Source organism: Peromyscus leucopus, chromosome 22 (assembly GCF_004664715.2).
Source record: "Peromyscus leucopus breed LL Stock chromosome 22, UCI_PerLeu_2.1, whole genome shotgun sequence".
NCBI lineage: Eukaryota > Metazoa > Chordata > Mammalia > Rodentia > Cricetidae > Peromyscus > Peromyscus leucopus.
In genome coordinates, this window is record NC_051081.1 from 27,418,505 (window position 1) to 27,436,724 (window position 18,220).

Sequence of the window (18,220 nt, forward strand, 5' to 3'; positions counted from 1 at the left end):
AGTGTGTCTAAGGACAACTCTCTGCAGGAGTTCCTGGGGAAGGGCCACCTGCTGCGGGACACCCATGCTTCTTCCTGCTGCTGGGGCATGCTGACCAGGCCACCCTGGGAGACCCTTGGCCCTTCACCCCAGGTCTGAAGTCCTTGTGAAGTGTGTGGTTTTGATGGAGGGAGTATTTGCTGCCGAGAAGCAGCCTGAAAAATCGTCCCTTCTCAGCTTCGCTTGATGAAGACAAAAACCAACACCCCGGAAGTCTGGTGCACTCCAAGTGCTATATGCCTGGTTTATTCTTCAGGAAATTATATTTGTTTTTCTTTTACAAGAGCACAACAGGAACCAAAGTAAAAGAGTAATAGATACAGCACTCAGGATAAATCATATCTTTAAAATAAAAAAAAAAATTTACACCTTGTCCTATATCCTGTTAGTATTTTCATATGGCCATGATTGAAAAAACAAAAAGCAAGCATTTACAATTTTTTTGATAAAGTTTTTTTTTTCTTATGCCAGGAATGGATAAATTGTCAACAAAATTTTATACTAATCAGGCTGATGTAAATCTATTTCAGTAACATCATATCATTAACAAATTTATTTTGGAAATAGATAAAAATATTGCCCCTTGATAATAAATCTTTTTTTCCTTTGATGCAAACAGCTAGAACACCTTTTTTCTTTTTGATATTCTAAGACAAAAAAAATGGTTAATCTTCAGATTAATAAATTAGGTCATTATAATAATAAATTAATTTTTTTTTAAGTTCAGCAACCTCTGTCCAAGTATTTACAACAATACTTGAAAGTTCCTTTACAAAACAGAACACATTTTCTTTTCACATTAAGCATACTGGGTATCCGTGTCTTTCACAACAAGCATTTTGAAAAGGCAAATCAATGCATAAGTGGGTCATTAGTATAAAAGTGCTAAGAGCTGTTTGAAAAGTTAACACTATAGAATACAGTCAGTTATATCTGAGGCAAACTATAACAAACTTCCAGCTTATTGTGGACAATATTCCAGTAGTTGTTTCAAACAGTTGTTTGAAAAAAAAAATACATATATATATATCCAGGAGCTGATTAGTGATGCAGATACAAAACTGCCATCGGTGTCTCTGGCCAGTGAGCAAATTGAAAACAGTGAAAGCAAATCCAAACGAGGAAGAAGATTTTAATAAAGGAATATCCTTTCCATAGCAGGTGGGATGCTGGTTGCTCAAAGTGCACACACACCCACGCACGCACGCACGCACGCACGCGCACATACCCCCACACACGCATGCACACACACACCCACACTCACATCTCTTCTTTCCAATTAAACTGCAGATAAATGAGATTGTGTTATTCAAAAAACCCTAAGTGATCAGAAGCATTGCTATGGAATGCCTGTTTATCTGCCTTTGTTCTGGTTAAAAATCTCATAAAAATACATTCAACAGGAAAACATAAATTGTATGTGTATAAATATATATGTATATATATTATATACACATGCACACAAATACTCTTGTTTTTGAAGCATAAGATAGTTACATAAATATTCCTATAATTGCTAAAGTTTAAAGAGGCATCATTATCATTTTTTTTTGAGCTTCAACAAAGGTGCTTGAATAATATACAATTAAAATGAAGTAGTTTCTATTTTGTAGAATCAGTATATAATAAAGAAAAAAAAATCCCAAACAGTCTTTAAAAAAAAAAAATTCTTCTTTAAGCTAGAGCCTCAACAAAACTATGAACAACCAAACGACAGAACAGAAGAAAACAACGAACAAGGAAGTATAGCCCCTGGAGATGCCTGGTGTCCTCACCCTCGCCCTCCTTCCTGCCACATGGGAAGTAAAGTTCCAGTGCTCAAGTTAAGAGGTGACCTCGTCCTTACCCATCTGCTGTCTCTACTAGGAACTGGCTGATTGGCACGGAAGAAAACAGAAGCAGCATAAAAGAGTTTAACTGTCTATATCCTTAATAACCCGCTTTCGAGAAAGGTGGCTATCCATTTCCCTGGCTTCCTCACTGCCTACTGCAGTTGTGACTCTAAGAAGAGAAACTTGGGCTATAGACCGGGGGATGGCTATCGAGAGTTCGGATGCGCTTGTCTGGTGGTACGGCAGCTGGGTTGCAAGGCCTTTTGTGTTTCTGCTCATTCAGGCCCGAGCACAGTCTTCAGAGCAATGGGGGGAAACAAAAATTCCTCTGGGCCATGAATTGCTTTTTTATTTTCCTGGCTTTCTCCCCAAGCCAAGCTGACCGATTTTTTTTTTTTTTCTTCCCAACACTACCCTCCCAACCCATTTCCCCGACCAAATGTCTCTACAGCTATCTTACAAGCAAATATACTTTAGCAAGTTTTAAAACTTTGGTTCTATGAAAACAAGTGGTCAGTTATCTTGAGGCCAAGTGGGAATGCTTGTTCTGCACAGTGCTGGAGACAGCCCATCTCAGTTACGACGGTCCTTAGTGCCGAACACCAAGTCACAAGCTGATACAATCCACTAAGCAAGTGCACACATTCTAGTTTACTTTAAAGAGCAGATTTTTGTTGTTTTCTGTCTTTCAAAAAACCTCAGCCATGCTGCTGCCCGCGTTCACACCGTTTGGTAGAAATTGTCTGCCTGTAGATGGTTCTGTTTTTGCATGCTGTAGAAGCCGCTGAATCGCGCATCGGGCTCAGCAATTCTTAGCATGGTCTGGGAACCGTCCGCTTGGACTCGAGTGCCTTTCTTGCAGTCCACAGATACCAGCTGATTATTCAAGGAAGATGGCTGTGAGAGAGGAGAAAAAGAAAGAACACAAAGACTTAGTTTACTTTTTTTTTTTTTGAGATGGGTTTCTTTCTCTGTGTTACTTTGGAGCCTGTCCTGGAACTCGATTTGTAGACCAGGCTGGCCTCGAACTCAGAGAGATCCGCCTGTCTCTGTCTCCCGAGTGCTGGGATCAAAGGTGTGCGCCACCACCGCCTACTCTTAGCTTATTGCTATATGCCAGATGGACAGAAACTCAGGACCTCGCTCAGGGGAGACCACAGTTACACCGCATGATGATGGCCAGAGTGTTCATGGGGCACCATGTCTTACTAAAACTGTACCTACACTTCCATTGGTGAAGTGACCTAGTAACTGTTTTCAAATCCTTGGCTGCTGGCTTGCATTTAAGAGGGATGGAGATGGGTAGAAAGTTACCAGGCAGGCAGATTTCAAGGCAAAATAGTGATTTCTAGCGACTGAAGATGCATGAAGATGGCCTCACAGGCTGGGGCCGCTCCTGTCTGTTCCCTGTCATTCTACCTTTTTTTTTTTTTAAAAATTAAAATTTTTTTTATTCGTTTTATATACCAATCACAGATTCCACCTCTTCCCTCCTCCCACCCCTCCAGCCTCTTCCTCCCAACCCACCCCCCCCAATCCCTCCTACAAGAAGGTGAGGCCTCCCATGGGGGGGTCAGCAGAGTCTGCCTGGTACATTCAGTAGAGGCAGGTCCAAGCCCCTCCCCTTCTTAACAGTTTTTCCCTAGCCTTGGATTGGATAGTATTGACTGCCTCGCCTTGTTCAGTTCCATGTTATGACCCAGCCATGTGTCATGTGTCTAGCATAAAGGGCGTGCCAATGCATTATTCTCTCTCTCTCTCTCTCTCTCTCTCTCTCTCTCTCTCTCTCTCTCTCTCTCACTCACTCACACACACACACACACACACACACACACACACACACACACACACCTCCGGACAGTTATTTTATATGCCAGGGGAACCCTAACAGACGAGGGAGGGGAAGTTGGATGAAATACTCAGGTTGTCTAATGCAGAAGGAAGGGTTAGAGTTTTAAGTCGCTGCTTATTTCCTTAATACACGTTTTTCTTCCTTCTAAACCAAGCATGATTAGGAGGGCCTTAGATTAGAACCAAAGCGTAGTTTTTGCCCCTTGGTGAGAAGTCTGCCTCTGGACATGGTGTCCTCTCAGTGTCTTTGTCCCGTCTTGCCTGCCCCTCTTTGCACGCCTGTGGTAAGTCTGCCTGACTTCTTTGCACCCTCAGCAGCTAGCGTCTTGCCCTCTTCCTGTAATCTCCCTTCTTTCTTGATTTCTTTTCTCTCCCCATTCAAAGACCAAAAAATAAAAATAAAATAAGATAAAATAAAAGACCGAGAAATACCATATGCTCAAGTTTTGGCTTCAAATATGAATGAGGATTTAGGACTCAACTCCAGCAGGTTATCAGCTCATTTAAACACGTTAAAAAGTACATCCGAGGAGTTGGGTCCATGGATCGGTAATTTACCCAGTGTTCAATCCAGCTCTGGGCAAGGATTATATGCTTGCTGGCTACAGCTTGATAAATACTTGACATTGAGATTAGCAAAATAAAAATGGCATCGCCTAATAGAAAATGTATTAAGAAAGTTGAGGGAAACAGGAGTGTAGACACTCTTGGCTTCGTGACTCAAGAGACACTCAGATGGTACCTTAGTTGGTGTCCGGTACCAGCACAGCAGCGGTACCCACTGTTTCTTCTGGTTGATGAGCAGGAATGCTATTATGATGGAGAGACATATTATTATGGGAACCACAACCGAGACAACGGAGTCCAGGGATGAGTCTTCGCTTGGATGCAGCCTGTTATCTCTGTAGTCTACCTGGAGGTGACCCATATCTAGGAGAGAAGAGACAAACACTTGGTACTTACACCAGAATTTTAGAGGATTATTTTAATTACACTTTGACTACAGATCAGCAGCACTGGTTTTTATTACTTCCCAGTACTTTGGGCTACAGACATGATTAAAATCTAACGTTGAGCCAAAGAGCTCTTAGAGGGTAAATAGGATTAAGCCAAAACTTGCAAAAAAATTGTTTTTTAAAAATTAAAAAAAAAAATAATAAGAGGGTAAGAATGTTACTGACTGGACAAGAAGATATTCCCTGTAGCTAATTGGGAAAATATAAAACACAGTAGATTTTTAACAGCGATTAAAATTAGACTAAAAGTTAAAAACATTTGTTGCTAATATTAAAATATTTTGCTTACAATGAATAAGATTTCAGATGGGCTAAGGTTTTAGTAGGGAAACAGCGTTGTTTTCTACTTAGTGATGAAGGAAGAGACCAGAACCAAGTATATCCTACAGGCAGATGCTAGCTTTCATTAGATCAAACACGAGACCGTTGATTTGATTTGCTAATTTGCTGTGTTCTAAGCAAAGAGGCTTAGTTTTAATAAATTTGTTGAAAAAAAACCAAAAACCACCTTATTTCTTGCCCCGATGAATCATACTGGAAGTACAGGGAGAACAATAGTTCTTAAGAAAGAGTATCCTTCTGTTCTTCGAAAATATCGTTCTGTGGGCTGGTGAGATGGCTCAGTTGGTAGCGCGATGACAAGTCTAAAGACCTGAGTTCGATGCCCGGAATCCACACAAATGTTTAAGAGAGAACTGACCTCAAAAGTTCTCCTCTGACCTCCACATGCAAACGCCAGACACAAACACAAGAAGTACATAAAAAAAAAAAAATACTCTAAAAACAAAGGTATGGGAGGTGTAACTCGGTAGTAAGTGCTTGTCTATCATGCTCCGGGTCCTTGGTTTGACCTCCAGCACCACAAAAAACCAAAACAAAACCACAAGCCAGTTGTAGAGATAGGGAAAGGGCACTAGTTTCTGAACTTTTAATGTTATTTTATTCCAAGTCAACCATTCTAGTCAGGTTGTCTGTGTGTATCAAGGGCCAGTGAGTGAAAGATACACAGGACATAAAGTCCAGAGGAATTGCTCTTAGGCGGTTCTGCAAACTCGGCATTTACAAAGCACAGCTCTGTGGTGTGAAGGCTATGGCTACCGAGCTGCTGGGTGTACTTGGGAGAGGGGGGAAGGAACAGGAGAGGATTCTGCTTACGCCATCCACGACAGTGGGTAATACTCTATAGGGAGACAAAAAAGGGAAGAAGAGCAGGAAGGAAAATGCCTTCGAGAAAAGTATCATTTAATTGATGGATTAGGTTTTAAATACAAAAATGAATAAATGCAGGACTGTCTTCCTACATTCCAATGATACCAGGAGTGAATTCAGGCCTATGTATCCTATGTGAAGATTAAAAAAAAAAATAAGAAAAATCCTGGTGAAGAACTGAGGGTCTTTACAAACTTTAGCCTTCCCATTCTGTTAGGATGCTAAAAATCACACCAGGAAAGTTAACTTTGACATCCCACGAACTCCGAGAAAACCCCAGAAATAAAAAATCATCAATACCACTCACATCTTTCGGATCAAAACGAAATGAATTACTAAGGAGAAGCTTGCATTTTCCTGCTCTGGGACTTTTAACAGATGCTATGTAATGCACAGGTCCCCAGCAGACGATACCTGACTCATCAGCAGACTATACTTGCTCTCATGCCTGGAGGCCCTCGCCTCCAACAAGAGCACATATGCTGACTGAGTGCCTGAACATACAATGCTAAATGTACACCCAGTCAGAGCAAGCTCACAAGGAGCCAGAACCCTGGGTACAGGGGTTTGGCTCTCTGGTCATAAGCCTTGCTCCAAAGATAATGTTTATAATGTCTAAAGTAACACATCATTAATCTCTCGAGCAACGCACGTCGCTTCTTCCAAAAGAAATAGAAAAGTTGCACAATGATCTTGAAAGCATGCTTGGAGTCAACAGGAGGCAGTATCAAACCAGGGCTTAGCATAAATTTAAGCTTGTCTTCTTCTAAAGAGGAGAGGCGACGGAGATTCAGCTGTGGTTTGCCTCTTAGCTAATGAGAAACAAACTCACCTGTTTATTACACACAACTGAAAAGTAGAAGGAAGGGATGAAATAAGTCTGTAGAAATGAACTCTACGACCAACTTTAAACCTCCATGGGGTGAACACCTGGAAGAGGGATGCTGCATGCTAAGTGCAGGCCCCCAAGGGGCGGTGAGGAACATTATTCCTCTGCTGCGTTCATTCACGCACATTTCATGCCAGGCTCTTCTGATTAGGAACATATTCTTTTCCCTCATCGCTAAACATCGGAGCATGCTGGACCAGGAAGGAGGCATTTACCCAACGATCTGTAGACAAGTCTGACTAGTGTTGAGGTGTTTAATACACTTCGTCAAGGTCTTCTTCCAAAAGATAGTCAGTGAATTTTCATGAGACATTTGAAAAGAAAGTGGTTTTTTGTTGTTGTTGTTGTTTTTAAATTAGAAATAAACATAGCAGAGCACAAAGAAAACAGGACAGATCTCAAGTAACTTTAGTGTTTACCTCTGGGGAGATGGATGATGTCATTTTCACTTGGGGTGGGCCACATGGGAGCCTCCAGGTCAATCTCGCCACGATGATTTTTCTTCTCGATGGGTACATTGGTCGGCTCTGGCACATACATTTCTAAAAGAAGGAAGCATTTTACGTGAGATAATGGGCAAGCTACCTATGGTTGGTGTTAATACCCTTAATCCAAATAGAGCCTTCAAGTCAACGCCATATGTCCCAGGAGGTGGCCAACTCGTTTCCCCCATTTACACAGGCGATGCCAGCCAGTAGCTAGGTTTGTGGTGGTGGAAGCGTTTCTCAGACTCTACTCCACCAGCCTTTTCTCGTGTCAGATGTTGGCTTTATAGCTGTGTGTGTCACAGGGACACGGGCCCCTGTCTCTCCATGATTTGGTTCTTTGTGTATACCACCCCATTTCTTCAAAGGTCAAATCACCACCCTCCGTTGGACAATCAAGGCCCTAAACAATCTTAGTCGCCATTTATCTTTCCCATCTGCTTCTAGAATTCATCACCCTAAGGGCACTGGCCACTCAACCTTTAAAGTCTTGCTCAAATCCTTTCCCTGTGGCGCACCCCAGGGCCACAATGCTCTATTGTGAAACCTTGCTTAGAAGCTTTGCCCTCAAGGCCTGTGCCAAGAGTTGTACAGCCGTTGCCTCTAATGCCTCCTCTGTTCCCCGAAACACTGAAATTGCTCGTGTCGCTTACAATGGACTTTTGCTTTTGCCCCAACTCTACTGGGTCAGCTGAGGAGGATCTGGGAAAGCAAACAGGAATGCTAGGGAAGGTCCTGAAGCCAGGCGCAGCAAGTTTCGGGTAGGAAGGTCCAAACGGCAGCATCAAGCGTCGCCGTTCGCCAAGCATGATGAGAGCCGAGAACTTGTGCATTTACTGCTGTTATTATTATTTTTTTTAAAGGTTGATGGACATTTTCAGAAACTCTCAGATAGGCTTATCTGTGTGAGATCCGACAAAAGACCAACGAAGTTCCATTAAGCACTGGCTAGCGTGCGCCATTTTTAAAGTTTTAATCTAGCTAGCGGCACTTCCAACCTGAACAGAAAGATCCATTGACAGAACACTGGAAGGAAACAGGAGCATGAGGGTGAGGATGGCAAGGTTCCTATGTCACCCAGGGCCTCACCTGGATGAGAGAGGGAGCCCATGTGTGGTCCCGACTGCCTGGGGAGTCTCTGGTGTGCATGGGATCGGACTGGGAACACTGCCCAGAGGCTGTCCCAGAGGCTGTCCCGGTGAAGGCTAAGACTCTGCACTTCTGGGATTAGGGCAGGGGATAAAGCAGCCGTTTTTTGGCAGGAGGCACAGGGATAGAAAACTAGAAGACCAGGGGGAGGGATCCGGGCAGCTGTGGGGGACTCAGGTTGGAAACTGAGAGGTCGAATAAAGCAGTTGATGTGAGGGGAAGGACGAGAGGATACACACTGGGGGTGTGCTCAGTAGTTATGTTACACGTGGGAGGAGGAGGAGGGTTCAGCGGAGGGGCTGGGAAAAGACTGATAAACATGGTGGTGGGGTACGGGCTAGAACTGCGGAACTGAACACCAGGTGACCCAGATCTACCTTCTTGAACTGCAAACCTTTCCATTTTTGTTCTGATAAGACGTTCATGTAGCACTTCCTTCCATGTTCGATCTTAGGCCCCTCTCCCTACTCTGGCCCAACACAGCACTAACACTGTGTTGACTCTGACAGAGTAGGTTGCCTTGGATGGGTTGGCTATCCCCCTGTGGCTGCACCCCACTTTAAAGCATCGAGCATGCACATTAGAAGAGGTACAGCCTGCACCAGCGTGGTCACAGCTTTGCAAAGTACCCCTGAGGTCTTTTGCGTAGAAGCGTTTCAACAGGGCTGAGCCGCCGTCTGGGGCCGTATTTGGCTCGAAACAGAGGACGATGGCTTAAATACCTGGACACATCGGGCAGCAACTCCCGTCCACCTTGATGGGCTCGGCGCAGGGCAGAGGGGGGCAGCTGACGGTGGAGCAGAGCGTCTGGCCTTGCAGGCAGTAGCAGTGTGTGCAACTATCAATGTCCCACCGTTCCTCGTCGGCATAGGTCTTCCCGCTGAAGTGACACACCACCTTCTTTGGAATGGTGTCTTCTAGTGAGAAAGAAGAGAACACGGTGGGCTGGGCTGAGTGACCGGTGGGCTGGGCTGAGTGACCGCGCCAGCATCTTCTAGCGGGGGGGGGGGGGGGGACTAAAGGGAAGAGCTTGGCACACGGGCAGGATGGATGCTTGCCGATGTCCAGAATCTGGTGAGCCATGTGTTTCTCCAGTCCCAACACGGCTGCCTGCCATGCTCACGGACCTTTCTTGTGGCCAGCAACTGACCAAGGACCACAAAGGCTAACGGAGGATACCAACCGTAAGACCCTCCCAGGCACGCTGCTCCCTGGGCAGGTGTCTTTAGGCTGTGACCCACAGTGTGGTGCCGCGAGGGACGAGGGGTCCGTCTGGGCACAAGTACAGAGCGGGACTTTACCGATCGCCATTGCCATCGTTAGTGTACACCATGCCGGGAGAGAACGGCGGCACGGTATGACCCACCGCGGCGGCCTAGAGAATTGTTCCCTTCACCTTTCCGGGGAACTGCATGATTTCTCACCCACCAAGGACATTTCCACCTCCAACACAAATTTACTTCACGTAACCCGTTTTCTCGACACCAGCAAACTATGGTCCTCGAGAACCAAATATGTTTAAAAATTACTTTGTTTTCGAAATTTACATCATCTCCTGCTATCCCCATTCCCTCCTTGTGACATCCTTCCCCCTGCAAGCTCCCTTCTCTTCTTAACTTATTCATGGGATCCCACTTAACTGCCTGTTTGTTTTTCCTCTGGAGCTTAGGACAAGGCTGGCCCCCGGGGAAGCCAGATCAACAGTTCAGCAGCAAGGCAGAGATGCGCTCATCCATGGAGAAGCCCTGTCACCAGGCCAATGACTGGCTGGATGACGCCTTCAAATGTGGGACCATTTTGGGCTTGGATTCTAAAGATTGCACCATGCGCCACTGGGCGCCGGGAATGGCAAAGGTCCTTGGGAAAGCTGGGGTGCTCAGGGTTCGGTGTTCCTCCTGGGAGGCCCCGAGAGGCTCTCGGGGGCTAAAATGTTCACAGGCCAGACACCAAGGACAGAACCCAGAACATCTAAGCAGTGGAATAAAACCTGTACCACGCACTAAAAGACATAACACCTCTGTCTCTCAACATTTCTCTACTGTTTCATTAATACTGCCTAAAGCTCAACAAGAGACATTTTTTTGTAGTAGCTGAGAAATCCATTTTACTAAAATGGTATTTGGCTATCAGTCCATGTTCCACGCTAAGTGTTTTGGCGAATCATCTATTAACAACGCATCTGCAGGCTCTCAAACCAAATTGTGATACGAGTGTTTGCTAACACGGGATCCTTCAAGGCGGCGACTTCAATGAAGATATCTAAAACGTGCACGGGGGGAAATGGGCGGGGCAAAGCTACATGGGGTGCTCCATTCAGGAAGTACTCTGACGCGTCGTCACTGCATGGAAGGATAGTGTTGGCCATGGAATCTAGAGTCTGTTATGCGGTGACCTTGGAAGGAAGGAAGCGACCCTTTACAAAACAACACTACTGCCTACGTGTGACGCAGACTGTAAAATAGTTGCGCCGAGGGAGCAGCATTATGGAGCAGGACCGCAGCCACCGTAGTACTGAGTGAAGAAAAGTGGGAAAGAGAAGGCTCAACGCCCCCTTGCCCCAGCCTGGCCGTCACCTCCCTGCATCTTATGTTGGTGGCGCCTCTGCTAGTGCTGTGATGGGAGGAAGGGAAAGAGGTCCCACGACAGAAGGGCTTTTGTGCAAAGGGGTTCAACTGAAGGCCAAACGCTGAGCTCTGGGCTCTTCGGGACTCAGCACAGAAACTCACCACGTCTTAAGATATTTAATAAATCAGTGCTACTAATGCTTACAAGCCAATATTGGCTTCCAAATGAGGGTGAGATGTTAAAGACGGTAATTACGTGGTCAGCATCGTGAGGGCGTCCACACATTTAACGAACGCTCATCACAGTGCTAATGTCGGCAGGACCTTGACCCAGAAGCCTGCCCAGGGTGGTGGAGGCAGCCTTGGGGCACCCCCCTCCCCTCATCAAAGCCCAATGCAGTTACCACCACTGGTACGAAATAAATACAGGTAGACAGTGTGGAGGGCAGAATAAAAAATCTCTGCTAGGAGAGTGAGACTTCTTCCAGGGCTGCAACGCTCGGGCTTTCCCTCAAGCGATGAAGAGGACGTGAGAGAGAGAAGGCACCCCAGAAAAGGGTAGTGCATCCAAAGGCGTGGTCTATTAGCATAGGGAGAAGTACCAGGGTATCTGGTGTGTGTGTGTGTGTGTGTGTGTGTGTGTGTGTATGTGTGTGTGCGCGCGCGCATGCGTGCATGGTTGTCATTGGAGATGAGTTCTGAAGTGGACAACAAAAAGTTTCGAATCAGCTGAGACCTTTAGATCCTTCCTATAGAGTAGGGAGTGTCCTTCTTAGTTTACTTCAGAAGGAAACTGAAATGCATCTACATGGACGTCCTAATAGGGTAAGACAGACCAGGGATGTGTCCAAGAGGATGTGATACCGGCCTGGGTCTGGCAGAGATAGTGAAGATGGAAAGGAAAGGTGAGGCCTGAGGGGTTTCTGTGAAATTACTGCCGGGGTACAGATGAGGAGGCAGAGTATGAGGAATCATCCCCCTGCCTTAAGTAGTAAATAGTTAGCGGACTTGCAAGAGGTCAGGTCAGGCCTTTCCAAAGAGCCCTGCTATTCCTGTGGATCTTCCAGACTCATAGCATGAACCTGCAAACTCTTGGCTTCTCTGGGTGACCATGTCCATGAAACTGTCGCTAAGCTAGAGAGGGCTTAAATGTCACTAAGGGTAAAAAGTGGGACTTGAGCAAGTCACTGACAGCACCAGTAAGAAAGATGGTCTAGAGTGATGGGCAAAACCCATGTGAAACGCCCTTCACCTGTCCTTAAAATGCTTACAGTCGACTCTTTGATCCAGTAACTCTACTGCTTATAATCTAGGCTATGGAGAAAGAAAAGACCTAAACCAGTGGTTCTTAACCTGTGGGGGTCACCTATCAGATATCCTGCATATCAGATATTTCCATTTCAAGCCTAACTAGAAAAAATACAGTTATGAAGTAGCAAGGAAAAGAATTTTATGGTTGGGACTCACCACAACATGAGGAACTGTATTAAAGGGTTGCAGCATTAGGAAGGCTGAGAGCCACTGGCCTAAAGGAAGTTGCTCATGAAGACATTCATTACAATGTTAATTAAAGCAGAAAAAAAAAAATCGGGGGTGGGGGATTGTGTCTAACATAAGAAATGTTAAAAAGACTCATGATAAAATCATGCTAATACTACATGGGACTGCTGTGAAATTGCATTACGTGTTGTAAATGCAACCGGATTAGCATAATTAGAATTATAGCTGTCTAGAAAGACGGAAAGTTAATGGTGATTGCTACACTTAGGGGGAAGGTATTTTTCTCCCCTTTTCTTCTGAATAGGGAAATTCATTACTATTGGCTAACATGTCAAACATATACGGAATAGAAATCTCAACACTCTGCCCCCCTCTTATACAGTATCCACATCAGCCACACATACATAAGAGAATATAGACGGGAGATGCTCAGGCCGAAATGTGGTGTTTTCTGAATGGTAGTAACCCACTGAGAACAATGTCAACAGACTAAGAAAAGCATGGGCAGTGCCAGGGTGTTGAATGACAGACACATGACACAGTGCCTAGGACAATACTCATTCAGTGGCTGGATGGCACCACAATCGAGTCTAGAAGACTAGTTGTGAAATGATACAAGAGAAAGAAGGAACAAGTACCTGAATACCTTGAAAGCTATGGGCTCAGTCAAGGACTTTGGGCCACACAGTAGGTGAAAAGTCTCACGTAGGGCTTTACCAGGGCAGCTGCCATCTGGCCCAGAAAATCGTAAGATAGATTTTGGTTAATGAGTTTTCACAGAAACGCTTTTGCTTTTTACTACGTGTCTCTCGAAAGGTTAGTGACGTCGGCAGAGGCCTGACGGTTATAGAGCACATGATGGTAGCTGGATGGACCCCGGGTTTCAGAAACCTTCGGAATGGGAAGATGGGGCAAAGTCCATGTGCTTTGAAGGTCTTTATAACGAATTAATAAAGACATTGTCACTTGCTTGTAGGAACTGCTTAGCCTAGTTGAGACTACATAGAAAAGCCACTTTCAGTACCTTGCCTGAGGAGGAATGCAGAGCTACAGACTCAGTTTCTGTGTGGCGACTGGGTGCATATGCCGTCTGAGTCTTAACCACTGTATTGACCCCGATCCCTCTGCTTTCACTGGCAATGACGTCATGCGCTTCCATTACTCGATACCTCGTATTATTTATAACTTCCACTTACTTGGATGACTCCTAATGTGCCAGGCACCCAGATAAATATTTCACGTGCATCAATTCCATTTGATCTCCACAGCTCAGCGGACAGGGTCATTGTTTCAATTCCACAAAAAACAAACAAACAAACAAACAAAAAAAAACAACAAAAAAACCCGAGGCACTCGGAATTAAAGTCACTTGTCTAAGGTGTGAGCGCAGGAAGGGTGGAGCAGGAACTAGAGGGGATTTGGCTCTCCAGCCCCTGCACGCCTTCTGTCTACCAACCATGGTGGCATGACTTGGGGATTTTGGGGGGATCATTTTCTGGCCAGAGCCACATCAACGAAAGCCATTATTATTCAATGACTCTGGGAAATGGAGATCTCTTTCAACTGAGTAGCACAGCCTGGCTGGGGAGTGGAGACGGCAGGGTGGTGAGGACTCCCGGGCTGTTCTGGAAGTTTTCCTCCAACATCTCTCCCTCCCTCTCAGTTATCGTCTCCCTCTCCTCTCTCAGAGGAAAACGATGAGAGAAGGAAGACATTAGGCACGACACTGATACATAGTAACATTGACTTTTAAAACAAATATATTGGGAATTAAACATCCCAACACACTGGATCCTCTTTGAAGCAACCCTTGCCGCTAATATCGTATTCTGAGGACACCGCCACAGCTTCAGACAGCTTTGGGCTTTTCCATGGGCAATGGTACCTACTAGGGCCAATTTTGGACATATTCAGGTTAGACAGTCACTCTCGCGTGGTTAGACCTTGCTTTGGTAAGTTGTGGCATTTTGCTTCCTCATCCTGGCCCCCTGTCTCGCCCATCATTTCCAATCTGGAATGGCTTCATCCAGGTAAGGATTTGTTGTGTTGCCACTGACCACGACGTGAGCCAGGGGCACACTCTCTCTTCTCTCTGTCTGCCAATTCAAGCAACAGTATCTTGTACCACGTAGGTACCATATTTAAAAAAAAAAAACATGCAACACCTTTTGGGAGCAGAGCTGTAGAACTCAGTGTGGTTTCCCCTCCATCTGTCCCGGATTCTGGTTATATAAACGGGGAGAACCGGCAATTCATTCTCTCTAGGCTGAATTCAACTGTTAAAACTTGACGGTTTCACGTCTTTTCAAACTAGAACAAATGCTTTAACAAGCTGTGAAGGCTGGATGGACATGGTTTTTTACTACCCGGGCTGTTTTGGTTACAAGATGAAGTTCATTAAGGGCCGCCGTGGCCAGCAGCGCTTTCTCCCTCTAGCTAGATTCAACCTACAGTTTCATGGACTCACGTGAACCCACAGGGCCCGGTCGACTCTGACCTACTGCTGGATATAGGAGTCTCTGCAAAGGAAGTTTCTCCTGACTGCTTCCCATTTCCTGCACGGAAGGCTACAGAACCCTAAATCTACTGTAACCTACATGACAGTACAGCTTTCAGTTTCTGCCTTGGAGATAACCTTCTCGAACGGGACACTTCGGGTTCTAATTCTGTTCTGGTGGTCATGGTGTGGGAGTCACTTCCTGGGAGGAAGTTAGGCAGCTGTAGAAATTGCATCAGTTCTTGCAAATCTCTTGCCACAATACGGAGTCCGGAAAGGTAATTTACTCTGGGATCCTGGTGGCCAAGAAGCTAAGTTGGGCTTTTGCCTGTTGATATCAGTTCAGCAGAGTCCCACTCTGGGGCATCTGTTCCTTCCCTAGGTATTGAGATGCAGGCACACGGACAGTATTGCTCTTAACTCTTGCCTTCAGTAGTGAACAGGGCATAGTCCCTCTGGGACACGCTTCCAGAGCCACAGGGGCTTACATACAGTGGACATGCCAAAGGACTGGATCACAGCATTCCACTTTAGTGTGGTTACTAAGTTTGAAATTGGAGGTGTGTGTATGTAGTTTAGTATATGTCTGGATATGCACACGTGTGGTGCTGTGTGCGTGTGCGTGTGCGTAAGTAAAGAGGTCAGAGGCCAATGTCAAGTTTCTTCATCTATCATTCCCCAATTTATATTTGATTATTTCTCTTACTGACTCCAGAACTCCATGATTGGCGTTCTGTTTCCATTGCATCCTATCTCTTTCTTTTCACTTAAATGTCTTGAATGATAATTCTGACAGGGAGGGTGACAGTCTGGGGTCACCATGACTGCTAGCTGAGGAAGGAGGGGAGGGGATGCAGGACACTAGGAGGGCATGTCCTCCACGATCAAGAGTTGCCTCCTTGGGGTCACAGTGAATACCACACAAATCCCTCATGGGCTTCTCACATGACGTTAGCTTCTCACACCGAATTTATGGGTCCCCTCTTCTCACTCTTACAATGTCTAAAGGACAGTGAGATTTGTAGGTATAACACAAGTGTTATAGAGAGCATGTTATTTCTACTTGGGCGACAGAAGGGACCAAAGAAATCATGGGCCTCCAAAGATGAGGAAAGACAGGAGGAAGACCACCACTAAGCATCGTTATTGGGTTCCTCATCCTTCAGAAGGTCACCACAGAGAGATGCTATGCTGGCATCTCTCTTGAGGAAGCCATAAGTTCCACTCCACATGGAGACCAACACCATTATATGAACACTACTTAGATTGGTTGCAGTCTGTACTGAAGAAGCAGGGTACGCTCACATGGTGTTTACATCTCCACACCCAAAATGGCTTCGCTTCATGGACATAGTGACTTTGAGAAGCACGGGCTTCCTCTACAGGAAGTAACTAAGGTAGACAGTGTCGTATCACCGAGATACAGAGCCAGCATGTTTCAGAGTTACGATCCTAACTCCGGCTCTAAAGCAAATTCTTTAAAGCGTGCACAAGTTTTTAATTCTAAAGGATTACATCGGAATATTAGATTCTAGTGTCCTAACATTATGACTTGAAGCCGTGCAACATTCACTCCACGGATTCTGTAGTTTAACGATGCGGATGCCAACAGCTATTATATTTGACTCTGACTGATATACATGCATACCAAGGTCTAAGAAGATCATGTTTTGATCAGTCAGCCTGAGACGCGCAGAGCCTAAGCACAAGGGATGCTGTGCAGCAGACAGGTGTGGTACAGAACACAGACCCTCTCGATCAGGGGGCCATTCTTCTACCCATTCATCACACTGCACAGTTATAGCACCACAGTACACCCAAGCCAGGGCAGCCTGGCTCCTTGTGACAGTGCCAATTCAAATGCTAGTTCCGACTAACACACAGCAAGTACGAAGTATGACTGTGTGCTAAGTAGACAGAGGTAGAATGGAAAAATGACCTGGAGGAAGGAAACTATTCCTTTTTTTTTTTTTTTTTTTTTTTTTTGGTTTTTCGAGACAGGGTTTCTCTGTGTAGCTTTGTGCCTGTCCTGGAACTCGCTCTGTAGACCAGGCTGGCCTCGAACTCACAGAGATCTGCCTGCCTCTGCCTCCTGAGTGCTGGGATTAAAGGTGTGCGCCACCACCATCGGGAGAAACTATTCTTTAATAAATCATCTATCAGAAAATTCATTTCCACACATCTTTAAAGATCCCTATTAAAGACATTCTGAAGTGACTCTAAGGCATATAGAGTATCTTAGCTGTGTCCATATGCAAGTTCTAAGCCACATGTTTATGTATTTAATAAACAAACAGCTCTTACCAAAAAATAACTCATGTTTCACAACAACTTCTTAAATTGAAAGATTCACTGACTCAGGGACTTCTAGCCCTAATTCTCAGTGTGTGACCTAAAATATCAAGTTAAGTAATACATAACTACAAATAAACACATCCTTACCAACCCATAATTAGGTAATAGTCTAAGCAAGACTTCTGGCTCGGCTAGCAGAGCGGCTCTGTTCTCCTAGAACAGTCTGGTGGTGGCACACCTCAGTTTCCCGCTTTCCAAAGCTGACTGGGAACTAATGTGGGACCCCAACTGTCAGAACTAAGGATAGTCTTTATAACCAAAGGAGTGCTCTTCCCACGGAACAGGCGACCTGGAAAAACTGAACCACAGGCCTACAAAGGATCTGTGGGAACACTCCTGTCCTCCTTGCCAAGGCCTTGGGCAGGGTTAGCTTCTTCCCGAACGCCGTGAGTGCAGAACAGTGTGGTGCTGGACAGTGGTTTACTCCTTGGCTCTCCCTCAGGGGAAGTCATGGGGCCAAGATCTCACTCAGCCCTGAAGGACTTTATTCCTCTGGACAGGAATGAGAGGGGGCAGAGAGCCTGTGGCCAGCAGCAAAGTGAGGGCACCTTAGAGCAGCCTGGGCTCTCAGGGTGAAGAGCATCATGACGGAGGGATCTCCTAGTTCCAAGGACCCCACCGATCCTGCCTGCCGGGACACAGCAGAATCACCAGCATGCTGTTTCCTACTTGATTTCACACCCATGCTATCGTCTGAGCTATCTTTATAGTCAGAAAGCCTCTGAAAATACAACCAAGGCTTGTGTGTATTTATGTAGGAAGGCAGAATACAAAAAAAAAAATTAGAAAATCAATTAAGATGCTCCATTAAAATGATTGGGTAATTACTACTTA

At 45.3% G+C, this 18,220-nt stretch overlaps 1 protein-coding gene across 2 annotated transcripts in view; it reads right to left on the reverse strand.

Annotated features, from left to right (window-relative positions):
- Positions 1 to 253: 253 nt before the first annotated feature.
- The window catches only part of Crim1 (cysteine rich transmembrane BMP regulator 1), a 184,090-nt gene continuing 166,123 nt past the window's right edge, over positions 254 to 18,220 (reverse strand). The window contains exons 14-17 of one of the 2 annotated variants that reach the window (XM_028873364.2): positions 9,193 to 9,387; positions 7,256 to 7,378; positions 4,465 to 4,652; positions 254 to 2,768 (exon numbers count right to left, since the gene is read on the reverse strand). In XM_028873364.2, the coding sequence (XP_028729197.1) occupies positions 2,592 to 2,768; positions 4,465 to 4,652; positions 7,256 to 7,378; positions 9,193 to 9,387 (683 nt within the window). In that variant the 3' untranslated portion in view covers positions 254 to 2,591. The remainder of the gene's footprint in view (positions 2,769 to 4,464; positions 4,653 to 7,255; positions 7,379 to 9,192; positions 9,388 to 18,220) is intronic. The other variant, XM_028873372.2, reaches the window with a different exon arrangement.